The sequence below is a fragment of the Atta cephalotes genome (genome assembly GCF_000143395.1).
Source record: "Atta cephalotes unplaced genomic scaffold scaffold00008, whole genome shotgun sequence".
In the NCBI taxonomy this organism is placed as follows: domain Eukaryota; kingdom Metazoa; phylum Arthropoda; class Insecta; order Hymenoptera; family Formicidae; genus Atta; species Atta cephalotes.
Window position 1 is genome coordinate 2,002,786 of NW_012130072.1, and position 16,306 is coordinate 2,019,091.

The 16,306-nt window shown below is 30.0% G+C and overlaps 3 protein-coding genes across 5 annotated transcripts in view; 1 reads left to right on the plus strand and 2 right to left on the minus strand.

The window, feature by feature from the left end:
* Nucleotides 1-4,387: 4,387 nt before the first annotated feature.
* Nucleotides 4,388-11,334, minus strand: LOC105627120 (thioredoxin reductase 1, mitochondrial). 3 transcript variants are annotated; one of them, XM_012208401.1, is made up of 9 exons: nt 10,813-11,334; nt 10,368-10,692; nt 6,983-7,206; nt 6,474-6,601; nt 6,073-6,302; nt 5,756-5,970; nt 5,493-5,675; nt 4,977-5,335; nt 4,388-4,883 (listed from the first exon to the last, which is right to left on the minus strand). In XM_012208401.1, exons 1-9 carry the CDS (start codon nt 11,332-11,334, stop codon nt 4,754-4,756), a joined length of 2,316 nt encoding a protein of 771 aa, XP_012063791.1. In that variant the 3' UTR covers nt 4,388-4,753. The 3 variants fall into 3 exon arrangements, with proteins under 3 accessions (XP_012063791.1, XP_012063793.1, XP_012063792.1); XM_012208403.1 differs by lacking the exons at nt 10,368-10,692; nt 10,813-11,334 and adding an exon at nt 8,108-8,124 and having other exon boundaries at nt 6,983-7,196; XM_012208402.1 differs by lacking the exons at nt 10,368-10,692; nt 10,813-11,334 and adding an exon at nt 7,510-7,669.
* Nucleotides 11,335-11,904: 570 nt separating this feature from the next.
* Nucleotides 11,905-13,674, plus strand: LOC105627336 (11-cis retinol dehydrogenase). The gene is made up of 4 exons (XM_012208622.1): nt 11,905-11,911; nt 12,519-12,709; nt 12,792-12,944; nt 13,450-13,674. Exons 1-4 carry the CDS (start codon nt 11,905-11,907, stop codon nt 13,672-13,674), a joined length of 576 nt encoding a protein of 191 aa, XP_012064012.1.
* A 1,947-nt stretch (nt 13,675-15,621) lies between these two features.
* Nucleotides 15,622-16,306, minus strand: part of LOC105627121 (B-cell CLL/lymphoma 7 protein family member B) — a 1,545-nt gene continuing 860 nt past the window's right edge. Inside the window, exons 2-4 of the mRNA XM_012208404.1 lie at nt 16,019-16,094; nt 15,831-15,936; nt 15,622-15,740 (exon numbers count right to left, since the gene is read on the minus strand). Coding sequence (XP_012063794.1) covers nt 15,622-15,740; nt 15,831-15,936; nt 16,019-16,094 — 301 coding nt within the window. The remainder of the gene's footprint in view (nt 15,741-15,830; nt 15,937-16,018; nt 16,095-16,306) is intronic.

Consider the following 16,306-nt stretch of genomic DNA (forward strand, 5'->3'; position numbering starts at 1 on the left):
ATTATTCAAAATTTCTATTGAATGTTATATTGTTTTTATAAAAACAGGTTTTTTTAATTGGTAGTACAGTTTTAATTGGTGGTACACACAATGTGACAATTAAATTCTCGGACTAGCTATAAAAAAAAGCTATAAAAAAAAGATCAAAAATATTATTAATGTTATCATTTAATATAGTTCTCATTCGATTCCGAACAATATTTCCTTACGTTTTTAGCATTGCGTCTCTTTTTATTATATACTTATACTAAAAAATGAATTAATAGCGTTTTTCATTAGCAAATTGATGCACGTTTAATGCATATTAAGGTTATTGTTTATTGAGGATGTTATTGTTACATTACTTTAATCTAAATGGGAAAGTGAAATACCTCAATTGATAAAATGCCAAAATGTATATTTTATTAAATAGCATAATAAAATGTATTAAAGATTTTGCAATTTAACTTGTTTCTATATTTTTATTAAACATACATCTTTTACTTTACGTTAATTTGTGTACTTATAACAGTTTAAAAATGCACTGTGTGCGCATTAATTCTGCCAATGGAAAACGTTATAAATGATGATATAAATAAATATTTTTAATTTTTTTGTGAATTTTTGATGGCCTCAGTCTGGAAATTTAATTGTCACACTGTATATTAAATTGTATACACATATATCATAGAATTCATTAATTAAGATTATTTTTATTTATATGTTTTCACACATATCTCATTCCATCATTGGCAAGATAATACTATGTTTTCAATAATGTATCAAAAAAATGTATTATAATGTAATTATAACATTTGTCACGTTGTGACTTTACTTAAAATTTTCATCAACAAATATCAGCATCAAAAGGATACAATATTGATAAAGAATAATTGAATTCACTGACCTGTAAATTGCTCGTTTTCAACTTCAATCGTTTAAATGCTCACTTAAACAAATTGCACTGTTTTATACTAAAGCTAGTTGTGAAATGATACATGTCAGACACGTGATACAGCTTTATATATAGTGACAAGCTTTATATATATATTTACATCTATCATGCATTCATCTATTCATCACAAGCCTTATATATACATAGGAGATTCATAAGTAATTGAGGCTTGGTAAACTCCAATTTGTCTTTATAATAAAGTAGACATTAATCTAATTAAATAACAAAGCGATGATAAAAGGATAACATATGTCATTGTTTCTCCTTTCAGGAAGTTTTTTGGTGCAATTATAAAATCACACAGTAAATGTTACGACATTATGCAAGTCATTATATTAATCTTCTATTATTAATTTCCATTTGTGTCACTTTTTTAATGATTTTGCTGATATAACTGACATAGCATTGAAATAATAAAAAAAATTTCATCATGATGCTGTAACATAGATATTTAATTTATATCCGAGATTTTAATACGTGGCAATAATAAAACATTTTATCAATACATTATTAATCAGGAACACAGTGTCAATACACAGGCGCATAAGATCGTGTACATGTATATTTAAAAAAATTGTGTTAAATAAAAAATAAGAATCAAGTGATACTATATTTAATTTTTATAATAAATGACACATATCTTTGTGTATTTCTATTGAAAGATTTTCCTATTCTAACTCAAGTATATAGTAGTGGCTTTACAATTCTTCTTAAGATATATATAATTAATTATATAATTAAATTGCATATGTATTTTTCAAAAAGATACAAAATTTTTAAATTATGCCAATTGCAAAAAGAATGTGTGTGTGTGTGTGTGTGTGTGTGTGTGTTTCAATTTTCACTTTTTACATTTTTGTTATAGAGAAAAAAATTACACGATCGATATTCTGGATAATAAGAAAAAGAAAATTTTTGTATGGCTCTCAAAATTAATTAATAATTAAAAAATTAGAATAGAACGCAAATATTAAAACGCAATAAAATTTACAGTATAATTTCAGTACTTAGACTATACATATCGTTCGAATATTTCGACTCTTCTAAAATTATACTGTAAATTTTATTGCGCTCTAATACCTATATTTTACTTTCATTTATCTTAATTTTGCTATTGAAATTTAAATGTATAATTTATGAAACAATTTATTTCAAATTATATTAAAAATGTAATATAATAAAATCTATGTTTTTTTTATATCTAGGACTTTAGTCTAGGAGTGCTTTAAATGAAAAAGTATATTTTGGAACATCAAAATTGTGATTCAGCATTTCAAAAATATTAAAAATATAAATATAACATTTTGCTATAAATATTTTTAAAAAAGGAGATTCCAAGAGGAGTATCATCTTTTGAATTCTCGATAGTTGGATTAGAAATCTATACACCTCGATATTGAGACGTCATATTTAGGAACGTTATGTTTAAGAAGTTGTGGTAATAAAGTTGATAGTTTGCGAAAATGACAAACAGATGCAGTATAATAGCTGCGATTAAATAATTAGATTTATTACATAATTTATAGCATAGCACCACGTTATTTATAACATATTGCATATCTTATATCATTCTTTAATTGAGTAATGCCGATATTGCGGATATAATTAACCTTAGCTATATACATTAGGGACCTAGCAAACGAGAATGGATTAAAATTTTTTTAATACATACTTTAACTCCATGAAAATGGATTGAAATGGATTGAATCCGAGCTGATACTAACTAATATATTCAAAAGTTACAAATTTTATTCTTAAGACATTTGTAATAATAATTATATCTATTATTAATTACTTCAAATTAGTATTAAAAAACGCACCTTAGTGGGATTCGAATCTAGGACTTCTGGATTATAAATCTTCTATCGTTATACCAATTTGTTTCTTCAATTGGTAAATATGTTATTCGTTCTCTACTTCAATTATAACTAACTGAACTAGTAACGAAATTGTATAAAAATTATATAATAAAAATATCATCATTAACAGATATAATAAAGTATAAATAATTTACATTGCTATGAGATAACATTGGCTAAGTGTCGAATAATCTAATCTCTCTTGGCCGATATCGCGTGCCGTGATTAGCTTAATATTCGAGCTATGTTCGACTTGGTGAAATTTTGCGAATTTCATATCGATCATTTATTTTACTTCTAATCAAAGAGAAACTAAAGAATACAGCTCAATTATTTTTACGTTAACTTTTTTAAACTTAGTGGAAACTTGGATTAAAATAAAAAACTTCTTACTTATAATTTTAAATAATTTAAGTAGCATTTATGTCCATTTTTAAATAAAAACTTTTTTTATTAATTAGATTGAAAAATTACATTTCAGAATATTGAATTGAGCAGTATTCACATTGCACAAAAATTGCTGATATTATTTTTGAATTTAACTGAATTAAAAAAATTGTTTCTATTCACAATTCTGAATTGAATAGTATGCACGATAAAAAATCACAGAAAATGCTAATATTATTTTTAGATTGAAAGGCATAGAGATATGCTCTTTGCAATTTCTATAAATGAATAAAAATGCATTCAGATTGAAATTGAAAGGATTCATTTTAACATTCATGAATCCGTATTTCTGAAAATCTAACTCCATTTTAATCTATTTCAATCCATTCTCGTTTGCTGAGTCATTTAATAATTACGTTAAATTATTCATTCTCAGAGTTTAATTCTATTAATTTGATATATAAATATAAAAAATCAAAAAATTTAGCTTTTTTTCTAATAATAAAAATTCAGTTTTAATAATAAAAATCACATAAACGTAAAATTATGTAAAAATCATACAAATATTCGCTCAGCGTAATTTGTACTTATATTTGTCATTTTTTGTTTAACATTATCAATCTTTTATCTTGTTATTATATATCAGAGAGAAATGAGAGTCGCATATATCTCAATCTTTTTCGTGTATCGAATCTCGTAGGATAATGTCTATATTTTTGTGGTTCTCTTCCGTGCTATACAAGGCTATCAAAGTTAATTATTCATCCTTGTAATAGCAATCTATGTAATAGCATGGAAGAAAATCATAAAAACGTGGAAATTACTCTACGAGATTTTGGTATATAAAAAAGGTCGGTATAATCATTCTCAGGTCTCTCTGGTTATTTATATATACGGGTGAACCAGAATCATTGAATCAACTTTTTATCCTATGAGAAAATTATCGACTGCACGCACGTTATAATCCAATTATGGTATGAAGTCGATAATTTTCTCATAAGGTAAAAAGTTGATTCAACAACTCTGATTCCCTGTATAAAAATCTTGAACATAAAGAAAAATAAGTACTGCCGCTTATGTATATTTTACATATACATAATTTTAAAGAAGAAATTTACTTTGATTATTGAACGATCTATTTTTGTTCAAAAGGAATTATTTTAGGAGATACAGCTATCATGTATAAATCACATCTTCAATATTTTATTAATAGTGATTTGTTATTATTGCTATCATAAATAAGCATTACAATAATTTTTTGCGTCAATAACGCATATAACGTAAGACGCATTCCTTAGAAAAATAATATGTATAAAAAGTGATATTATATAACGTAACAAATTGCAATCATCTGTTTTTCTCTTTTTCTGGCTTCTGTATCCTTTCGTTATTTATTTTATGTAATACTGCGATAATTCAGCGCTTTTATACATAAGAACAGAAAAACTGTTTCAGCCGAAAGATATTCAGCTGATCTCTGCCGTAGGAATATGGGCGTATCTCCTAATCGGATAATCGGTACAAATCTGTGATATAATCGAGAAAACACGATGATACTATGTTGCATATCGATTTAACTGCAACAACTTTGCGGTTTAGGATCCAAGCCTGAACGTTTGGTAATATTTATGCGCGTAAACTCCTCCGCTACAGTTGGATGAATACCAACAGTAGACTTCAGTTTCGGAATTGTTAAGCCACATCTAAAAATATTATGAAATATGAATTATGGAATTCTGAAATCAAATTTTTGAAGAAATTATTATATGACGAATCATTTTTTGGATAAAACTTACTTAATAGCAGTCGCAAATCCTTGAATTACTTCGCCTGCATTGGGTCCGACAAAATGCATTCCGAGTACCGTTTCATTACCGTTTCTAAGCGCGATAACCTTTACATAACAACGATCGACGTTCTTTTGGGGTATAAAGAATTCCGTTGGTTTGTAGTACGCATGAAAAATCTCTATCTCCTGTTCTCCATGGAGCGCGATTGCCGCTTCTTCGCTCAACCCGACGCATCCATATTCCAAAGGAGTGAACACTGTCGTCGCTACATTTATGTAATCCATTTGCTCGATCGAATTACCATATAATCTTCTAGCTAGCAGTTTACCCGCTTGTATAGCAACGGGCGTTAATTCAGGTTTTTTCTATAAAAAATATACAAAAATTTTCTATTATATTTGTAATTTAACTCATAATTTAATATGAGAAATATTAAAATGATAAAAAATATCTAGAACTATCTAAACTATGCACCATCTATTTTCAAGATAAAATCATTATAAAATGTTGAAAAAAACTTACATAAAGTACGTCACCAACCGCGTAAATGTTTGGAACGTTCGTTTGTTCGTTAACTGCGTCAATCTTGCCAGTTTCTGGAACAAGTTTCAATCCGATATTTTCTGGTTTCAATTCTTGAGTGAGCGATTGTCGGCCGATAGCAAATAGAACAGTATCATATACATCTTGATGAATTTGGCCATCCTAAAAAATTATATTATATTGCACTCTAATGTAGACTTATTTTTTCATTTGCATATATAAGTTTGTCAACAAATGCTTACTTTGTCGATCCAGTCGACTAGAAGACGGTCATCCTCTTGTTTTGAAACTTTCTTAAGCTTTGACTCATAATTAAACTTCACACCGCGTTGCTGCATCTCTTCGACAATATGAGTTGCCATTTGCCGATCAAATCCACGCAACACCACCGATCGAATTATTATTGTTGTATCGTAACCTAAGCCATTAAGAAAGCCAGCACATTCCAGACCAATATCTATATTTCATCATTAAGGAAGAAAATCTTAATCTGCACATTTGCATAATTACAATAGAAAATCTAAAAACAAAAATCGCGTAAAATGCCGTTGAAGGATACATCCAGCACCAATAATAAGGGTTTTCCCTGGAGCGCGTTCCAAACTGAAGATGTCGTCGCTACTTATACCATATTCTATAGCACCAGGAATATCGGGATACTTAGGTCTACCACCTACTGCAATTAATATATTTTTAGCTGTAAGAATTTTTTCTTCCCCCTTTTTGGTAATTCCAACTACTGTGTGTGCATCCTTGAAATGTGCAAGGGCATTGAAATATTCAATTTTCCTACAAGTAAATATTTAATATAAATAAGTAAATACATACAGATCAAATAAACAAAAATTAAATAATATAGATATGAATAATATAAATTGATACATAAAAATGAATAATATGGCCATTAATTGATGTATAAACAGAAAAATTAGAAAATACTACTAATTATAAACAACTAACTTTGTTCTAAGTTCAACACGAGTGACCCAATTTACAGATTTAACATGATTTTGTACAGCAGTTCTTAAGGCTTCCCAGTCGATTTTCACAGACTTGGGATTCAACTGCCAACCAAATGTTGCTGCTTCCTAAAAACGAGATGATTCACAGATTAGGTATGAATCTTTTACATCATTTTAATCACAATAGCTTTCCATTTTTACTCAATGATACTAATATGAAACTAAAAAAAAAAACTTATGTATTTTATATTCAAATAATGATATCACTATTTTGGTGATAAAGTTATTGTATAACAACACAGGTTTATAATCTCAATTTTAACATGATTTAATAAAATTCAGTAAAACAGTCCCAAGATTCATGCAGATTATATATAAAAACTCAGTTGATTCTTGTCAGAAAAGAAATTTGCATTCGAGTTGAGTAAACGAGTTACGACTTTAATAAGAATTATCTAAGTTTTGATATAAATGGAAAGCAAATAATAATTAGGAATGTTTGTATACATGAATAGCTTCACCAAGCAACGCAGCTTGATGCATGAGTTTTTTCGGTATACATCCCACATTGACGCAGGTACCACCTAAACCCCAAGTAGTTCCGACAGGAGAAGGAGTCACATAATCTAAAACTGCGACTTTCGCTCCCAATCCGACAGCTTCCTTAGCTGCTGCCAAGCCACCGGATCCTCCACCAATGACCAAAAAATCATAATCGTAGCTATGATCCGCTGAAAGATAATAATTTCAACTGTATATCATCAAAAAAAACTTCTTAACGAAGTAAATTCTAAAAAAAAAAATTAAAAATAATAAGCGTTACAAGAAAATAAGAAAACTTTTCATAGACAACACAGACATCTAGAAAAACATCGTAGAGAATCACGTGAAAATCTGTTATCCTTGGATATAAATCAGAGTAAACAGTCGTGAGTAACCTTCGAATTCGCACGCCATCTATGACTCCGTATTTTTACATAACGAATCACAATCGTACAGTGGTGTGACTGTGAATAATTTCCCTAAACACTCACTGCACATGCAGGCCATCGCGCTTCTGCCGTAGACGAGACCGACGTCGCATCCGACAAAGAGCGGCTGCCGACCCATTAACCTGAGCAACTTAGTGTGCGCGCATTGAGATGACACGAGTCGCGCGAACACAGTCAGTGTCGCCATGATCATCGGCGACATATAATGCAATTCACAATTGTCGGAGCACGTGACGTCAGTGACGCTCCGTGCTGCGCACTGACGAGAGTGAGAACTCCAACTTCCAAGGCGCTAACTTAGCCACACGTACACCCCCGCGCTCTCTTCATCCGCGATTCATTACGACGCCGGTCTTGGTCAGTCTTGGTGGTCTTCGGCAAACCGAGCAACCGAGTAACCGAGCGTGATGAGATCGATCCTTATAACCGGCTGCAACCGCGGTCTGGGTTTGGGCCTGGTGAGGCATCTAGTCGACTCGCCGAGACCGCCGGACTACATCTTCGCAACTTGCCGTGACGCGAGCAAGGCAACGGTAAGATCGCGGGGTGGGATGGGAGTATACGTTCCGTTTGTTCGAATCGAAAAAGATTGTCACTAGTTGTTACGCAATTTACTTACTTTGTGGGAAAAAAACGATACTTACCGATCGGTGCCATCGCGATTCTTTTTGCTCCTTTCGTAAAAGACAAAATTTTTTCCACTAGTTTATCTTACGCATCACTGGAATGTCAGAGTCTTTAAAATCTCTTGTCGTTTGATCCTATTGAACTCGATGCGAGCGATGGTTAAGTGACACAACACTGACACCGCGAATCGCTACGTCACCGCGTGAACGCGTCCTCGTAACTGTAAGTTTCCGTTACCGCCATCTATTATACGGTTGCTCGTCATCTTCCCCTCTCATCGTCGTGATTTCGTTATGAATCAGCAAACGTAATACTCGATTTCAATGTCGTTGCGCAAGTCGACTGATGTCATTTCTACCAAGATAGATTAGGTTCAGTTAAGGTACTATTTATCCTTTTCTAATTTTTAGTACCAGAAAAAGAGATAAAGTTAATCCAAGATTAAAGTTAATCTATATTGGTAGAAACCAGGCATTAGAGAGAATCTCGACACTCTAAAAAGTGAAATCTCATTCTTGAGGACTGAAAATTAAGTCCCTCCTTTTCAAAGTAAAATTAAAGTTACTTTTATCACATATATAAAATTATCATACTTAAAGTGAAATTCCACTCTAAAAAATGTAGAGACTACACTGGTAGAAATTAATCTTCTTATAATTCTTATTCTTCTGGTCCTACGAATTATGCCCGATTTATAGTTAATGCAGATTAACTTTAATTTTAATTTGATTTACTTCTTATTTTTTTCTAGGAATTTTTTTTAGGAATTAAAAAAATAAAATTATAAGCTAAATCGAGATTAAAGTTAATCAAAGAAGTATTTTAAGATCGCAAATGTGAATACACAACTGAATAACTAAAAGTTAAGTTAAAGTTAATCAACATTGATAGAAATAAACTAGATGCTCATTCTACCAATATAGTTTAATTTTAATCTCGATTCAACTAATTCTTCATCTTGTTCTAATTTTAAAAATTAGAAAAAGACGAAGAGTTAAGTTGAGCCGAGATTAAAGTTAATCTATATATGAAACGAATATGAGTCGGTTTTTCGCTATCATATTATACGCATCTGATTAAAGTATTGTCGAGATAATCGCGCGAAACGCCGTCCATGTTTGAATTGCGTTTAAACGAAAAGAGGAAAAAAATGAGAAATCTTTACAGGAATTACGCGTGCTCGCTGACAAATCGTCGGCTGTACAGATCATCGAGATAGGTAAGCCATAATTCTTGCTATTTTGTTATGAATTGCATTATTAAACTTAACGGTATAAATTAGGTCATTATTCGCTAAATTCTCGCTGATTAGCACAGAGAAATTTGAAATATTTGAATCGTCCAATGGGAAGAATTATTTTGTTTTTAATATTTTTATCGTGGTGAAAAAATGTTTTGGAAAAAAAAATGAGATGATTTGCAATAATTATATCTGATGAAATATCTCTCGAAATTTTGAAATTTTAATATTTCAATTGTGCAATTAACTTTTGATTCCATAAAGTATACATAAAGTGTATCCTTTTATCTTTGTTTATTATTTAATATTAGGTGGAATAGCAAGGATAAAATACAAGGACATAATGCGTTTTACGGAATACAACCTAAGAATATTGGGTTCTTTTAAATATCAAGGATTAAAATCAATATAAAGTTTCAATATTATTTTGGTTAAAATTCCAATCCTTATTAGAATATTTAATGGTGAAAATGATTTATAAATTAACATTCCTAGATCTAACAATTTTGTAACAATTTTTTAAAAGCAATTTTTAAATAAGGGTAAATAAGATTTAGTCTTAATATTTCGTTTGCAAATTACTGTCATGAAGAACGAATATTACACTGTAATAACATTCTGTTCAAATGTAATTGCAACAATTGTATAATTCTAAATTGAATTTTTTAATTTTTTCTTTTGTTCATAAACTTCAATGATTTGAATCAAGTAAAGAATTGTTTAGATTTAAATTAAAAATCAAGCTAGATTGCAAAAGGATTCGAATTGTAAAAATTTCATTTTTTTTTCTAAATTTTATTGACAATGAGATTCGTATTTTTTCAAACCATTGATCAAAATAGCTAAAAAATACACATAAATTGAAAATGTATAACTGGTTATACCAGTTATAACGCGATGATGAATAACGCATACAATGACGTAAACAAAATTTCAACAGATTAATTTTAGGATAGGAACACGTTATGGTAATCGAGTATTCGTACAAAAGCATGTCTAAATTCCCGGTTAAAGAAAAATGCTAAGATCTTACTTGTGTGTGACGTGGGAAGAATATTTTCCTGCTTTTCTTGATTATCCACTTTATTATCGACATTACTATCTATCTTCACTTTGCTTTCTGCTTCGTTTTTTATTTCATTCTCGACATCGTTTTCCGTTTTGTTCTCTACTTTATTTTCTACCTGGTTCTCCATTTGATTCTCCATCTCATCAACATAATCCTCCGTTTTGGTCTCCAGTTTATTCTCTGTCTTGTTCAGACTCTTGTTCTGATTCTCTATTTTATTTTCTATTTTATTCTCAATATCATCATTCGTTTTACTTCCTGTTTTATTTTCTACTTCATCTATTTCGTTCTCTATGTTATTATCGATATCACCCTCTGTTTTAGCCTGCAGTTTAGTCTCCTTCTTGTCTATCTGATTCTCCACTTCATTCTCGATAACATTTTCCCTTTTATTTTCTGCTTTCTCTACTTCATCTATTTGGTCTTCTATCTTGTTTTCCATTTTGTTCACATCGTCCTCCGTGTTAGTCTCCAGTTTATTCTTTTTCTTGTCTATCCGATTCTCTACTTTGTTCTTCATTTTGTTTTCCATTTTATTCTCGACAACACCTTTCGTTTTATTCCTCTCTTTATTCTCTACTTCGTCTGTCTGACTTTCTATTTTAACATTGTCCTCTGTTTTGACCTCCAGTTTATTCTCTATCTTGCTTTTTTGGTTCTCCACTTTGTTCTCCATTTCGTTCTCAATATCATCCTGCGTTTTGCTCCTCACTTTATTCATCTTGTCTACCTGATTTTCCACTTTATTCTCCACAACGCTCTCCATTTTATCCTCAGCTTTGTTTTCTCCCTTGTTATGCAGCTGCTTCTTTGTTCTATTCCGCGCTTTATGCTCCTCGATTTCTCGATCGCTCGAATCAGAATCGACAATTTGCGATTTTTCACAACATATCATCCATGCTTTCGCCTTATTCAGTTTACGCGCTTTCATATTCGCGACCTTGCACTAGATAGATGCGAAATGAAGAAAAATAAAATCCGAATACAATCGACACGTCTACTGCGAAACGCGTCGCGAACATTCCTATCGTAAAAAAAAAGATGCCATTTTGCTTGATTGATATACTAATCAATGTGCTATCTGATACCATCTACTTTTAAAATTTTCTACTTTAGAAACGTTAAAGATTAATTCTTTCTTGCACGCGATAAGGAGATCAATTTTTTTTTATTCTTTATCGAGGAGTGATATGTGACTTGTATTAGTTAAAATGTGATAATAAGAGTCATCGCATTACTGGAAAAATTAAATTCATACATGACATACAGAAATATCTCTACGTCACATCTCATATAATAATCTCATGTAATAATTTCATCGATCAATATGAAACATTCAACGAGATAACATATATCACAGTTCTTCGTATTTCTTAAATTTAATAAATAAGAGCAGTATTGAGAAATTAAACGATTCTTTAAATTCTTTTAATTCCTTCATGCGCTTCATTTACCGTGGCCTTTTGTTTTATAATTAGCATTCCGAAAACGATTCTTGAACATGACTAGTACTTTAACAATCTAGAAATCTTTAAAAATAGATAAACTTGTTTTCGTCATTTATTCCTTTGTCTTTATAGATATTAGAGTGAAATAAGAATAATTAAATGACTAAAACTTTTATATATAATACAATACATATATATTTTTTTAGAAATATAATTTTAACGTGTATTCATTAGAACGAGCAATATATATTAATATATTAATTTAAGTACAATACGACGAATTTTTTCAAAAATCTTTCTTTTTTCCAAAAGGATTATAAATTTTAATTAATGTGATATCAAACTTGTACTAATATCTATTTCATTATTTTTTGAAAATGAATTTTAATCTTATCGTGTAAAATTGGAGCAAAATTTCTTTAATTTTATCAATCTAGTGAAAATATAAAAGACTAATGAAAATGTAAAAAGTGCTGTGTCACGCCATTGCATTAGTAAGCCTTCATTGACGTATGCTATACATATATGCTTTGACAAATGCTTGTGTATAATACAAGAGAATCAGCTTTATTAAATATTTATCGCGCAAAACTGAACTTTCTTTTCATAAACATGGAATTTAGCGAGTTCTAGCATCGATCGCGAAAAAAATTTTACCTTTTTACAGATTTAACGAATACGGATAGCTACAAGAGGGTCGTAGACACAGTGAATGAAAGAGTAAATGGCGCTGGTCTTAACGTTCTCTTTAATAACGCTGGTATTTCCAGCAAATTTACGCGTCTTGGCCTCGTAAAGAAACAGCAGATTACCGATGCTTTTCTCATAAATACCGTGGCACCGATTATGCTAACAAAGGTATACCTACAGTCCATTTACATTCATGAATGTTACATTACCGAATAACGTCGATTCATAAGAAAATAATAATCGATTCAAGGCTTTCCTGCCGCTACTTAAAACAGCTGCGAAAAATTCCGAGGATAAAACGGGATTAAATGTAAGAAGAGCAGCAGTTATTAATATGACATCTATCCTAGGCAGTATTGCTGAAAATGGTGATGGCGGTTTTTATCCTTACAGATGCAGCAAGGTAAAACTTTAATCTTCTGGAACTGACGATCTGTTGGACCCACTTAATTATAAATCTCTTTGTCAAAAATGTCAATTCAATTTGTCACATCTACATTATTCTTATTAAAAATCACGAATTTATATATTTTAGTGTTCATTCTCTTTTATACGTATTAATGCACGGACTGTGATATTATGTCATTTTAATTCCTTGAAATTAGTGCCACTTTAATTCTCTGAAATTAGTGCCTTTTAATTAATATAAATTAAATGGATCTTTTACAGACATTTTCGTATCAGTTCTGTAGAATTAAAATTTAAATTTAATATTGTACATTCTTATTGAAATGTAAAATTGAGTTTTGATAAAATTTGTAGAATACCTATATTACTGTATGTATAATTTATAAATTTTTAAGTTTTAAAATTAGCAAACCTATATTACACTTTAGATTTTGTCAATACGTGTATCTTGTATCGTTAAAATTTTATTTAATCTCACTTATGACTACTTATTAAAATAGGCGGCGCTTAACGCGGCGACAAAATCAATGAGCATCGATTTAAAAGCAGATGGGATTTTGGTGGTGTGTTTGCATCCAGGATGGGTGCGAACCGATCTGGGTGGCAGCAACGCTCCAATGGACGTCGACAGCAGTGTCAATTGCATTCTGAATACCTTAAACTCGTTAACGGAAAAACAAACCGGTTGTTTCGTACAGTATGATGGTAAAATATTATCCTGGTAATAGTGATCAAATATTTAATAAATGAATTTTTTTGTACATAATATTTTATATGGATTTTTAAATACTTTAAATTAACACTAAATATACATCATTTTTGTAAAAAAAAATCATAAATATACATTTAATTAGAAAAAAACTCTAAAACAAAGAATATTCTTCACTTTCGATGACTCATTCCTTCAAATTTTGACTTAATGTCTCATTAAACACAATTTAAGTGAAAATATTCTTATAAATGAAATATTTCCACAAATCGCTTTTTACATTTTGGAATACTCGCTATAACAATTAATAAGAATATTTTTAAATATAAAGATATTCTTACTAACATTTATATCTTTATACAAACATACTACAAATGTTTTATAATATTTTCAAGAGATGCTATAATATGCACTGATTAAGAGATCAACTATTTTATTCGTATGAGTTCAAGCTTATTTTGTACATGTCACGGTGCTATAACGCAGAGGAATGCAAGTTCTCCTATAGTATTAATGAACAAAAATGATATTCGAGATATATACAATGATTTTTAAGAACTATCGGAAGCATGAACTGTATATAAAGTTATGTTTTTTAGCACTTGACTTTTTGTTTTTGCAAAACTGTAATGTTATTCCAATAGTTTGCATGGATAATTCTTGATGCAATAAATCATAGCAAGAAAAATACAATTCCGAAAAAAAGTAATACTGCAGTGTGTGTTACTAATCGCCGCGAATGTACAATCCGCTTTTATTATCAAACATTTTTCAATGTCTGAAGTCACTTTTACAATCTCATACTCTAGAATCTTTAAGTTAAGAATAGAACATGTACATATATATTATTTTATTGTTTCCGACGAGTTACAATCACTTCATATTCTTTTACTGAAAACTTTCAATTTTTTAATGCAGCGATGTTAAAGAAGCCTATCAAATGAATATCTGTAAAGCGTTCCCGTTAATGAGCCTTAGAAGCCGCCTAATGAGCATTTAAAAATATACCAAAAATCTGGAAACAGTCTCGGAAAGTATGCATTTTTGAAAGAGATGTTTTAGACAAAAGTAGAGTTTAATAAGATGTATTTACTGTTTTATTGACCTTGAGCATCGCCAAAGTCAAAATTGACGATGCCTTCCAAAGTCAAATAAAGCCAATAAATACATCTTATTTAACGCTACTATTTTTGTCTAAGACATTTTTCTAAAAAATGCATACTTTCTGAGATATTAGTTTTCAGATTTTTTGGTATATTTTTAAATGCTTATTACTCGGCTTCTAAAGCCCATTAGCGCGAATGGCTTTACAGGTATTCATTTGATAGGCTCCTCTAACATCGTTGCAAGTTTGATCAAAATGAAGAGCAGAGCGTATTCTCCTTATTAGACTACGCATATTTTTAGCGGGATTATATAAAAACAAAAAAAAGTTTAATAAACTGATTGAGATGATGTGTAAGAGCGGTTGATTTGTCAACAAATCTTAAGTTCAATTCCAAGCTCCATTCTATATGCATTGTATAAGTAATTTGATTCAAGGATTAAATATTTAATATAAAAACAATATACATACATAAACGGATTGAGCACTCGCCTGATGTTATTCTATTCAATTAACCGATCGTTGTTTCTAATTTCTAAATTCAATGGGGAAGTTTGTAATAAATTCATATGTGAAAAAATAAATTCCATTATACATAATTCAAAACGTTTCGATACTATTTAGAATCGATACTATTTGCATTTATATAAGTGTATGTATGTATATATAATATATATATAATTTATATCTTACTAAATTTGAATGAAACAAAAAAGAAAAACTTTTCTTGTGATCCATTCATATTAGGAAGTATGTCTTAATAAAAAATTATCAAGTGCAAATTCACGAAAGAGATAGATTCCTAAATGTCAATCCCTATACGATGTATTGGCGGTGATGCTGATTGTAAGTCAAACATTAGTCAGTCTTTAATCTCTTGGGTGCAGGTTCGCTGTTTTGTGAATTCGAGTCTTCTGAAAAGCCCAAATGTGCAGAGAAATCTGTCAGTCCTTGAGAATCACTAACAGTAGAGAAACCTAGTATGTAAAAAAATTCATATTTTATGTTAATCAATGACATAATAATTTTTACAAACAGTTTTCACAAATTACCAAAATCGAACTCACATGTATTGGAATCTTCTGTAAGACCGAAATTAGAATTTGATGATTCTATTCCTCCTTTCCTTGGTAAACCGTTTTCCTTGTCGGAAACTGTCTTTCCCTTTTTCTTCTACAAAATAAAACAATTTATTCTTAACTACTTGTTTTGATTAATTTTAATCAGCATGTATCATATTTTTTGCGTGAAATACCTGATCGAGTGTCGAGATTGGAACCCATTTATATATTTTCATAGTTGTTTCTCCTATTGTGACCCATTTCTTTTCCCTGCGATCATATATGTATTCAGAATTTTATCCATTTATTTTTATATAAATAACGAATTTAATAGAATATAGGAGCAAAAACATGCATTATTATAAAGAATAAAAAAAGATCCTTCAGTTTTCATAGCTAAACTATAGTCGGTATTCATAGTTGATTTTTATTTTAAGACCATCTTAATATCTTAAATCGTTAATTGGCCCTCTCTCTCTCTC

What these genes read in the sequence shown, in the direction of transcription:
- LOC105627120 (XM_012208401.1), bottom strand. Translation starts at nt 11,334, where the DNA reads ATGAAAGCGCGTAAACTGAATAAGGCGAAAGCATGGATGATATGTTGT. An exon ending in TAGAAGACCAAATAGATGAA is followed by an intron (nt 10,693 to 10,812) that starts GTAGAGAAAGCA and finishes AATAACATAGAG; the next exon opens with AACGAAATAGATGAAGTAGA. An exon ending in CCTTATTATTGGTGCTGGAT is followed by an intron (nt 5,971 to 6,072) that starts GTATCCTTCAAC and finishes GATGAAATATAG; the next exon opens with ATATTGGTCTGGAATGTGCT.
- LOC105627336 (XM_012208622.1), top strand. An exon ending in CACCGATTATGCTAACAAAG is followed by an intron (nt 12,710 to 12,791) that starts GTATACCTACAG and finishes AATCGATTCAAG; the next exon opens with GCTTTCCTGCCGCTACTTAA. An exon ending in ATCCTTACAGATGCAGCAAG is followed by an intron (nt 12,945 to 13,449) that starts GTAAAACTTTAA and finishes TTATTAAAATAG; the next exon opens with GCGGCGCTTAACGCGGCGAC.